This window comes from Gossypium hirsutum, chromosome A05 (assembly GCF_007990345.1).
Source record: "Gossypium hirsutum isolate 1008001.06 chromosome A05, Gossypium_hirsutum_v2.1, whole genome shotgun sequence".
Classification (NCBI taxonomy): Eukaryota; Viridiplantae; Streptophyta; class Magnoliopsida; order Malvales; family Malvaceae; genus Gossypium; species Gossypium hirsutum.
Window position 1 is genome coordinate 16,668,436 of NC_053428.1, and position 11,504 is coordinate 16,679,939.

General features: G+C 33.5%; 2 protein-coding genes across 2 annotated transcripts; one reads left to right on the forward strand and one right to left on the reverse strand.

Annotated features, from left to right (window-relative positions):
- Nucleotides 1-214: 214 nt before the first annotated feature.
- LOC107938215 (putative cyclin-D6-1) lies at nucleotides 215-2,344 on the forward strand. Its single transcript, XM_016871302.2, has 6 exons — nucleotides 215-746; nucleotides 848-934; nucleotides 1,125-1,220; nucleotides 1,326-1,527; nucleotides 1,640-1,770; nucleotides 1,878-2,344. The coding sequence occupies exons 1-6, from the start codon at nucleotides 567-569 to the stop codon at nucleotides 2,148-2,150; spliced, it is 969 nt and encodes a 322-aa protein (XP_016726791.1). The 5' UTR covers nucleotides 215-566; the 3' UTR covers nucleotides 2,151-2,344.
- Nucleotides 2,345-5,008: 2,664 nt separating this feature from the next.
- On the reverse strand, nucleotides 5,009-7,744 carry LOC107938228 (uncharacterized). The gene is made up of 5 exons (XM_016871321.2): nucleotides 7,333-7,744; nucleotides 6,788-6,851; nucleotides 6,442-6,606; nucleotides 5,785-5,850; nucleotides 5,009-5,614 (listed from the first exon to the last, which is right to left on the reverse strand). The coding sequence occupies exons 1-5, from the start codon at nucleotides 7,602-7,604 to the stop codon at nucleotides 5,420-5,422; spliced, it is 762 nt and encodes a 253-aa protein (XP_016726810.1). The 5' UTR covers nucleotides 7,605-7,744; the 3' UTR covers nucleotides 5,009-5,419.
- Between the last annotated feature and the right edge of the window lie 3,760 nt (nucleotides 7,745-11,504).

Below are 11,504 nucleotides of genomic sequence, written 5' to 3' on the forward strand. Positions count from 1 at the left end.
AGTCTTAATATTGAATTGTTTAAAAATTTAAAGAAGAATGGCACCTTTATCCATTTCTCCGAACATTATTTAGCTTTTCAAAAGCACTACCCTTTAGCTTTAACATCTGGAACTCAATTTGGATTAAATTATGCAACAAATGTGTAATCAAAGACTAGAAAGAATTTACAGTCTTTGTTAAAAGAAGAAAAAGTGGGCACAACACAAGTATGATTCTATATATGTAATTTATATTATATGGTTTTCTTTTCCAAGGAAAAAGAGAGAAAGGCAAGGGTATGCAGCAGCAGGGACCAAGGCACATATAAGTTAAATAGAGCAGCTGCTACTGAGACTGAGAAGACTCAGAACTAATGTTGAGCACTCCACAGTGACTCACTCACTCACTCTCCTCCTTTTTCTGCACAGAAAGCGAAGCTTCTCTTTTCCATCACTATTACTCGCTCTCTCTCACCATTTATTTCTTCTCTCATTCTACAATTCCAACACTACTTCTTACACCAAAACAAGACAGCCGGAATTTTCAAAACAAGTACCAGGGAAATCAAAGCGAAGAGAGAATTGATATGGATAAGTTTGATCTCGAAGACCCGTTGACAAGCTTGGATGGACATCAATCTGATACCATTTCAGCTCTTTTCTCTTCTGAATCTGATCATATGCCTTCTTACAACTACTTTCAATGTTTAAAGACGAGTGACTTCTATGTTTCTTTCCGACAGGAAGCCATTTCTCTCATTTTGCAGGTATCCCATACTGTTTTTTTTTTTTTTTGGTTAAAATGTTGTTTACTATTCTTGTCTTTTATTTTCTTGCATTTTGTTGTAAACTTGTTTTAGTTTGTCAGGCACAGTATTCTAGTAACCTGGATCCTTACACGCAATACCTGGCTGTTAACTACATGGATCGGTTCATCTCCTGGCAGGAAATCCCGGTATGTTTTACTCAAGCTAAATAAATATTCTCTCTTTTTCATCTTTATCGTTAAATGAAGTTTCAACCCAAAAACCTTGAATAAGATGCAGCGTTTTCGTTTTTTGTATTATCGGTAATCAAACAGAGGCTGGGTTGATGCATTGAAACAATTTGTGCTAACATCAATGCAAATTATCTTGAACTTGCAGCAAGGCAATCCATGGATTGTGAGGCTCCTTGTGATAGCTTGCATTTCTTTGGCTGCAAAGATGAAGGAAATACACTTCTCTTTCTCTGATTTCCAGGTAAAAGAAAAAACTATTCCCTTTGGATTAAAAAAAGCTTAAATTTTCATCTCCTTAATTTGATTTGCTTCATGCAAGAAGACTAATAATATAAAGGTGAAACAGAGAGATGAAGGATTCATGTTTGATCCCCCAGCTATCCAACGAATGGAGCTTCTGGTTCTTGATGCCTTGAATTGGCGAATGAGATCAATAACACCCTTCTCTTTTATCACTTTCTTCGTGTCTCTTTTCCAACTTAAAGATCCACCCTTGACACAAGCATTGAAAGACAGAGCAACCAATATAATCTTCCAAGCTCGTAATGGTAACAAAACAGAACATGAAACCGTTTCTGATAATATCTTCTTCTTCTTTTTTTATGACAAAACAGCTTAAACACTCATGAGGAAAACTCTGTTGTTTTTTTTTTTTTGCAGAAATTAATCTGTTAGAGTTCAAACCATCAATAATTGGAGCATCGGCTCTTCTTCTGGCATGTCATGAGCTATTCCCGTTGCAGTTTCCATCATTCGAAACCTCAGTTTTGTCTTGTGAATACGTGAACGAAGTAAGCAAATTTAATAGTATTAATTGTATTTAGTTTTAAAGTAGAGGGAATTTGCTCATTTCCTATTAGTTTACATTAATGAAACAATCAAACGATGATTTTGACAGGAGAAGATGATGGAATGCTTTAATGAAATGCAAGAGATGGTGAATAATGAAATGAGCGAATCAATCGTAGATATGGTGTCAAGCTCAAGTAGTACGAGAACCCCAGTAAGTGTTTTGGACTGCCACTGCAGCAAATCAGAAAACGAGGGTACCAACAGCACCATGGCAACCACTGTAACACCCGAAAACAGAGAAATCAAGCGTCGCAAATTGAATGGGTTTTGCAACCACAGTAGTACAATGAAGATTTCCCAGTTTCAACCATGTGAATAAGATTTTGCAGCTAGAAAGAGAAAAAAAAGCCACGAATGGCAATTCGCAAGTGAGATGGCACACTATCATTAAGCTCCTTATTTTTCTTGCCCTTTTCTTTGACTACTATAATTTTGAAAAGAAAATAAAATAAAATAACAAATTTTGCAGAAGAGAGACATTAGGCAATCCAATCCATTTCGGTTTGATGGGTTTATATTTGTTTATTTAATTAATTGTTAAAGTTAACTTGGGGGGGGGGGCAGCTGTTGGAGAAGGGACATGAAGGACAAAACCAGGCTTCAAAATGTTAAAATAGTATACAGATTGTTTTCGTGTTAATGTTATGGTTGTTTTGTAGCAGATAGGGAACAGAGCAATGCTTCCTTCAATGAGATATTTTAATGTTTACTTAGAATAAGAAAATGGGTTTTTCTTGAAAGAAGCAGGGAATGTGGTTTCCCTTCTCATGTCAAACTATAGAAAATGACAATAAGTTGGTTTAAAAAGAAAACGAGGATTGGCGGGAAGATGAAAGGCAACGTTCAAGGCACGTAGCTGTCTTAAAAGATTATGGTATCTTTGTCGAGAAACTACACAATTTATGTGCTTGAAAGCAAGCAGGGCCAACGGGGCCAAAAATCAACTGTCTTATCTTGGTGGGTTGTTGAGGGATTGAGAAACACGAGAGAAGGGGCAACACTTAAATGGTGGTTGAAGTTATTGTTTTTGTTTCGGCCTAAAGCTCAACAACCAATCAGCTTAAAATAATGAGGTTTTCTTGGATGTCAATTGGGGGAAGATGGTGTAAACAATTGAATTGCTTTGAAACACTGCAATTTTTTCGCTATTAATTATTGGTAGGTTTGGATGATTGGACAAAGGTTGATGGTCCCTCAAGGTAAAAGATAAATAAAAAAAAAAAATTATTATTTCTCTAGACTGGGGGAAACGAAAAAAACATCTTAGGGACCACTGGATGGTCCAAGGATTAAAACCCAAATTGCTTTTTCAAGCATTCATTGGTGGGAGATCAATTTCGGATGAGCCCTTCTGTTTCTGTTTTTAGCATTGGATAGTGTTAGGAAAAGGTTCACAGTTTGGCATTCAATTTGTCATTACCTGGTCCTCTTGTCTTGTGAGAATATAAACCCCGGAATTGCATTTGAGAACATGGGAGTTTAAATCTCTAGAAATTTACCATTTTTTGAATTATAGTCTCACCATCTCCAAATCCCTCTACACTCATTGAAGAGTCCTACACCTCTAAAATTAAAATGTTAATTATATCAAATTTCCTCGGTGCTCACGGGCCAGTCCAGGATTAGTTCCAAAATTCTTTTCAATCCCAGGCCTGTTTTTTTGGCCAACTCGGCCCGCCCAAAAGTCATTTCAATATTCAACAATAATAAAATATTAAAAATTATATTTTTAATTGATGTTTTATATACTTTTATAATTAAATTTAAATTTAAAATTATTTTATTATTTAAATTTAATTTGGGCCGGCCAGCTCAAAGTGTGAAATTTTTTCTGCAAGCCTAGTCCTTGGACAAGTCTAAATTGATCCTTAAACTTCAAAATGTTCTAATTACATCATCAAACTATCAATATTATATTAATCAGGTTCTTTTGTTATTAAAACCATTAATTTAATCGTTAAATGATACATCAAACCTTATGTAGCTAAATTTAAAATGAAAATTTTAAATAAATGGAACATTGTCATATAACTTTTAAAAATAAAAACTAAAAATAAAGTCAAAGTGAGAAAAAAAAGTGAATGCTAAGGCTTCTGTAATAGTTAAATTAATGAATTTAGTAACTACAGGACTTAACTGATATAACATTGATAGTTTAGGGATGTAATTAAAATAATTTAAAGTTTAGGGATCAATTTGAAATGGATATCATAATTTGGGGATGTCTAGTGCTTTTAACTCACTTAATTTTACTGATGTCAATCAACCTCTTGAATAACAGTTACATGGGTTTGCTTATAGGATAAATATGAAAACTATATGTGAACATTAATCCAATGTGCAACGTCATAGATGAACTTTGATTTTGTACAGTTTCATATATGAAATATTGATTTGATTTGATTTAATTTTCACATATTATTGACAACATGATCAAATTAGCATTATTTTATGTTGATATATAGTATACACAAACGATTATATTAATCTACTATGAAAATAAATGCATGCATTCATTTATTTAAATGTGTAAAGGTGAATCAAAACCAAAATTCTATATACACATGAACTGCAATTAAAGTTTCTTGTATATAATTAAACCAAATCAAAGTTCATATATCAAATTACACATTAGACCAAAATTTATGCATAAATTTAATATTCATCACATTTGCTTATTTGAATAAAAAAGAAAGAAATTGAAAGAAAGGTCCAAAATAAAAACTCTGAATACCATAAAATACTTTTAATTAAAAATCTCCTAAAACTAATATCTTTGTAAATGAGAATTCTAAAAATAATAATTAACATCTTCAAACCCAAAATAATAATTAGGATTTAAGATGGTAAAAGTATCATAAATGTTTTTATACTAGAAATTAGATTACATTTTTTGATCTCTATTAAAAAAAAAGTAAATTAATCTATATACATTAGATCAAATAGTAAACTAATCATTCTATTAAAAATTTTATCAATCTCTATATTATTAAAAAATAATCTTTATATATACATGGCACATCACATTCTATTATTTGATTATTCTGTTAGCCATGCCATTTTTCAATAATAGAAATGAATGAAATTAAAAAAAAAACTAATTTATTCTTTGATTTAATAATGACCGCTTTTTTTCATTTTTGAGTAGAAAATACAAAATACAATTTAACACACAAGTGACCAACCTATTTCCAAGCTATTATTTAGAATAAAGATAATATACATTTCAGAGAGGAACATCTAGAACAATTAAGGTGAAAAAGGTGTTCTCTAATCAATCGAGGTGAAAAAGGTGTTCTCTAATAGGCTCAATGTGTTCTGAGAAAAGTGAAAATGATATCTAAAGATGGATCGGATGTCCTAAAACTCCCCCAAACTGATACAAAGTAGTTTCCTTCTATGCACATGGAAGCACTGTTATGCTTCTGGATCTCCCTTCCTTCCTGCAGGATTCGATGATCCAAGCTGCACAAGCTTTCCTCTCTAAATCCACCTCTGCAACATCGCTCCATCAAAGAATAAATTGACTCGGATGTTTGAATTTCTCTTTCACACCTAATATTGGCCTACATCTTTTGAGTAAGCTTCTCATGTTTGACCATTATCATCGCCATTTAGACCATTTTGCATGCTGCAGGGTTCAGGGGTCTTAATTGACATGGTAGGAGGAGGGTGTAGCCCAAAGAGCGGCTTGGTGCCTTCAGCATAGCTTCCTATGCATATATCACCACGACCATGCCATGTACCATCTTGGACGTTGTTCATCTCCAATGTTCTAGACTCCTGCTCCATGTTAAAAGGAAAAAAGCCTATTCATCAATCTTCAGGAAAATGAAAGATTTTAAGAACTTAAATTCGAGCCACATTTGATTTTGTAACTGGTTGAATGAGTCTTGTTGCATTTTTAGATTATAGAGTTAATAGAATACTGAAAGTTCGAAAAGGATAAGAACCTGAGATAGTGTACAGCAAGGACAGATCAGATGGTAGACGCAGTCATCCAATAAGCTATCATTGCCCTGCAAACATGCATAATTCCCAACCGAATCAGGAGTCTAGAAGCGTGAATAACTAGACAAAAGATCAGCAAAGCATGATGGTCGGTCAAATATGTAGTTGAAATTCAAGATAGCTAGTCTTATACAGTAAGTAATCAATAAAAGACCATCTCTTACAATTGTCTACATGAGTTGAGTTTTAACATATCTACACAATTATCAAGCTTTATAATTCTCATATGCAAAAGAACCAAAGTTTAAAGCATCGACAATGCCATATCACAGGAATAAAGAAAATTTAGTGGGAGTGCAACAAGGAAATGCAAGGGCTAAATTTCCAAACTCAAATGTGTGGATGTATTGTTAAACACAAGTGATCAATTTGGGCTCTAGTAAATGCCATTCGAAGGAACATGTTATGCGTGACAGGCTTTCCTCAATCTAGTTGGTTCTTTTGAAACCTTCAAACTTTGATGTCAATCCACGGGAACGATAACATCCGCAGTCGGTATAAAGAGGTCAACAAATTCAATTAGGAATAAACGATGATTACTAAGCAGAGAATGAAGTTGGAAAAGAATCAAGCATGTCCACATATAAAAAGGTTCTCACCCTAATATTGAATTTTCTTTTTATCTGTCTACGGAAGAAACCCAAATATGCTCCAATAGACAAGATGAAAGTAACACCCAAATACAGAAAGCAATTCCGCTTGGTAACGAAGAAGGCAACAAAGTTGAGAATAGCAGTGACTGCGAGGATGAAATAAACAGTTCCCTGCAAAAGCACATTAAGAACCTTCAGAAAACGTTGAAATACAGCATCTTTGGCAAGCAATAAACTCTGAACGGCAGGAACTAAGGTACATGCAAAAAACTTGCAAAATCCCCAAACTAGCATATCATAAGAAGACCATGGAAACACGTATAAGAATGCAGAAATATGAAAAACTTTTTACCTGAAGCAAACAAATTCCTAAACCAGCCCGCCGCATGTTCTTCCCAAATCTATAGCAGGGGCAACTGCAATATCAAAACACACTATTACACAAACATAAATACAATCAATCAACATCAGTTGCAAAACATCAAAACAAGAGCTAAAGGAAACGGTATGAGGTGAACCTCATGAGTTATGATACAAACTCAATTGAACAGCCAGAATTGATTAATCGGCCAATTAAATAATTTTTAAATTAATCAAGCTAATTTACAGGAGAAAACCAATGCTGCAAATATATATACAAAAAAAAATGAAAAAGGGTCAGCAAAAAGAGCAGGTTCCTATTGAATTAGATTCATTCTAACACCGACATAAAAAAAAGTGAGGATTTTTTTGACATATTTTGGCGGCCTCCGAAATGTTCGGGATAAGAGAAAAAATGAGAATAAACGGAGCAAAACAATTTTAGTACCCCTATCTCGGAATTATTTTTTTAATTTTCCGAGGAAACAAACAACCTCGTTCTGAAAAACAAGACAGAGAGAGAGAGAGAGAACTGACCAGGCAGATTCGAGAGCGAGGCGGCGGTCCTCCAAGAAATCAAGAACAACTTCACCTTCCCACATCCTCAAAACACCACCGAAGTCGGCGTTTCCTTGTTCTAAAGGATCCTCGGCGCTTTCGAGTTTCCTCCATTTGCCTTGCGTTTGCAAAGCCACCGTGGAACATAGCATGTCGAAATCCAACACCGCCATTCCTTCTAACAGCGTCTCTTCTTCTTCCCTTTTGCCTCCATTTACAGCAAGTTTGTCTTGCTTCTCTACTTCCGCCATTAAAAAGAAAAACAGACAAACCACGAAATTTCACACCTTAAGCCTTAACCTCTCTCTCTCTTTTCTTTTTCCTTTTTAATGCTCCCCTCCTTTCCTCTCTCTGTGAAGGACAAAAAAAAAAGATGTGCCTTTTTAAATTGCGTTTCATCTTTTTGTTTTAATTATTCAATAAATTTTGGGTAGGCGGGTATGATTAATGGAGCGTGGGACCCAAAAGGAGGCGATCAATTAACGGGAAAGCCATTGCCACGTAGGATCAATATTATAGGGATTAAGATTGTAATCTGTTAATTATTGCTATATTAACGATTATTATCTCATTTCCCACCAAAATTATACCATTTCATACCCACTTTTTTTTTTTTTGTTTTTTACTTTTAACTTCACAACTATAACTACAATTTGTTACTTGTTTTGTGTTGTTTTAATTAACTATATAATTTCTATAAATTTATTACTTTGTTGATTTTATTTGTGAAATTCAATATTCCTTCATAAGTCTTTTTACCGAATTTTAAGAAGCTTTTTTTTTTGTTATGAATTGATTATATTTTTTTATTCTACATCTAAACTCATTAACCGAGGTTTTAAACTTTAATCACAATATTTATATCTTATAAAAAAATTAATATTTGATTGTAATAAAAGTGATTCTCTTTCTGTTTCTTGTATGGGCAATGTTTAATACTAATATAACATCAATTAATACTTAGTAACTAAGGTGATATTAAAAAAAATTGCTAATAAATTTTTAAATTTACTAAAATAATTCAATAATTTTAATATTGCTCATAAATAAATTATAATTATGAGTTGGGATATAATAATTGTTCACCTCATTTTTAATCACGTAATTAAAAATTTGACTCATAAAAATAAGGCACGCTTCGTTATTAATAATTTATCTTTACAGAAAAAACTTATGAGAGAGAAAATTGATCTTAAAAAAAAAACATAAATAAATGCTACTAAATGTAGGGGATATTTGAAACTGTGTTGAATAGTGAAAGAAAAAACGACCAACACTTTTAGACTGGCTGTTACAATGTGGTTAGAGTTAGGGGTCAAAAGTTGACCCAAGGAGTTGGAATTGGATAAGAACACCGTCTCTCTGACCTTTCTTCACAGTTGAGTTTTGGTGTCCTAATAATACACCGCAATTATATTACTATTATTATTATAAATTCACGGTTGAGTTTTGGTGTCCTAATAATACACCACAATGATATTAAGCTTGGTGTAATTTTTTTTTAAAATTTTCAAAAAATAATTAAGTTTTTATTTTTCATTTAATTGAGTATTTAAACTTTTAAAATACATCAAAAAAGTCTTCAAATTAAAAAAAAATTAACCCTAATTTTTTATTCAATTTGACACTTGAATTGTCAAAATGCATTGAAAATGTCATTTGACTTTAAAGTTAATTGGTCCTAATTTTTTTAATTAAAGCCACTTCATTTCATAATCACGGCGTGACATGTGATACAAAATAAGCAGTGGCTTAATATTTTTTTTAATCTAAGGGTGTTTTATTGTATTTTAAAGGTTTAAGTACTCAATTGAATGTAAAAAATAAGCAGGGGCTTAATTATTTTTTTAAAAAGTTTAAAAATAAAAATAAAATTGAGAAACTTTTGATATATTTTAAAAGTTCAAATATCTAATTAAATGCTAAAAAATAGTAACTTGATTATTTTTTATAAAAAAAAATTGAAAGCTTTTTATACCATTAAATTATGGTATTATTATAAAGTGATATGAAAATGGAAACAGAGGAAGTTTTCTTTTCCATGAAGTGTTATAACTATATTTATTAATTTATTTCAAGCATCAAATGGTAGATCAAATATGTGGAGGGAAAACTAGGAATCTTCAATCAGCCGAAGAAGGGAAACACGGATAGACCAGCCAAGGCAAGGCAAGGCAAGGTACAGCGTGCCGTGAGGGAGCCCACCAGCCAGGGAGATCCTTAGCTGTATTACGCACAACCCTGATTAAGGCAAAAGCTGTTGGTTTTATCATTATTAGAACCAATATTTATTTATAGTGACGTGTGGTGGAGGGTGGGCAGGCAGAACCAAGTTGTGAACTGTGGTGGGATTCTAATGGAATGATGATGCGATCGGATAAGCTTTCTTATGATTCCCAATAAAGGTGGGTTTCATAGTTATCCCCAATTCTCAACCACCCCACGTGCATAAAGCGTTTTATGCTGCTTCTATTTGCAATATGAAATGAAAGTGATTTCTAATATCCCCCCAGTCCACACACGAGTCACCACTTGCAATTGAATACGGCGGATGCCTGTCGTTTCGCTTGCGTTACTCGACATTTTATAAAAAAGGGCAACTATCAAATCTAGGCATGGTTTTGTTGGCATTAAGGCTTGAGAATTACCAAGTCCAACGTATGAGGTTTGGCCCCTGCCGCATCTTAATGCACTACCCTTGTTTTACTTTTTAACTCTTCCTTTCTTCTTTTTAATAACAAAATGGTATTTGGCTACAGCTTTAAGACTTTGCTTGCTGGGTTTTCACATGATTTAACGATACCGAAGACCCTATATTTCTCTTGATATGATATCAAGTTTTGGTCAAATTTGATTTAAACAACTGCTTTACTGTCAGTTCACGTGCTACAATATTATATCCATATCCCTCCCTCTTTAAAGAGCGGCTAAGACAAACCAGGACAAAAGTTGAACAGACAAAGAATTCTATGGTAAAAGTATAGTAGCAACCCCTGTACTATGCCTTGAATTACATTTTAGTCCCTTTACTTGAAAAAGGAACAAACTGGCCCCTGTACCTTAAATAAAGTAGCAAAATGATCCCTATGTTAAAATTTCCGCCATTTTACTGTTATTTGTTGAATATTGGCAATATCCCACATTAGAAAAAGATAGAAATGGAGGGGGTTTGGTTTGTTATATATAGAACCCCTCCCCCTTTGGTTGTATCATCCCAAAATCTTCTCCTTTGTAATATTTCTAGAAGAAATATTGATTTGGTAGTGTCCGAGGACGTAAGCTAAATTGGCCGAACCTCGTTAAATCTCTGGTATTTTATTTCTTATTTGTTTGCTTATATTTAATAGCTTTATGTTGGTTATATTTATTTAGTTATTATTGCTATAAATATCTAAGTGAGTTCTGTCTAGTTGTTGGGTTTTAAGCGGGACCATTTGTGACCCCTCCAATTTAACTGGGAATTTTCTTAGTATAATTGTTGGCATAATAATTATCTAAATATTTCTGATAATATTGTTATTAATATTATCGTCGCTTCCGCAACAATTGGTATCAGAGCCAAGGTTTTGTAGTATGCTCTGTGTTTGCAGCTTAGTCTGATCTTACACATCAGAAACATTTCCTAAAGCTTGTGGGTATTCTGCATTTGGTGGCTATTAAGTAGAAGCTATGGCAAAAATGACAGAAGAAAAACCATCCATATCAACAACTTCCACTTCGTACATTTTGCCGAGGATTGGAACTGCAAATACGAGATTTGTAGTGGAAATTTTTGATGGAACAGGTCATTTCGGCATGTGGCAAAGTGAGCTTCTAGATGCCCTCTTTCAACAGGGTCTAGATATTGCCATTGAGGAAGAAAAACCAGAAGGGGTTGATGATAAAGAATGGAAGACCATCAACCGATTGGCATGTGGTACAATTCGATCATGTCTTTTCAGAGAGCAAAAGTATACATTCAGTAAAGAGACTTCTGCAAGTAAATTGTGGAAAGCATTGGAGGAGAAATTCTTGAAGAAGAACAGTCAAAATAAGTTGCATATGAAGAAAAGACTGTTTCGTTTCAATTATGTTCCTGGTACCACGATGAACGAGCACATTACCAATTTTAATCAGCTGGTGGCTGATTTGTTGAATTTGGATGTGACTTT

Bases quoted from the DNA above. Each gene is read 5' to 3' on its own strand.
- LOC107938215 (XM_016871302.2), top strand. From the start codon at position 567: ATGGATAAGTTTGATCTCGAAGACCCGTTGACAAGCTTGGATGGACAT. The intron at 1,221-1,325 runs GTAAAAGAAAAA...AAGGTGAAACAG, and splicing joins TCTCTTTCTCTGATTTCCAG to AGAGATGAAGGATTCATGTT. The intron at 1,528-1,639 runs GTAACAAAACAG...TTTTTTTTGCAG, and splicing joins AATCTTCCAAGCTCGTAATG to AAATTAATCTGTTAGAGTTC.
- LOC107938228 (XM_016871321.2), bottom strand. From the start codon at position 7,604: ATGGCGGAAGTAGAGAAGCAAGACAAACTTGCTGTAAATGGAGGCAAA. The intron at 6,607-6,787 runs GTAAAAAGTTTT...GTGCTTTTGCAG, and splicing joins TAGGAATTTGTTTGCTTCAG to GGAACTGTTTATTTCATCCT. The intron at 5,851-6,441 runs GTGAGAACCTTT...GCATGTTTGCAG, and splicing joins AAAGAAAATTCAATATTAGG to GGCAATGATAGCTTATTGGA.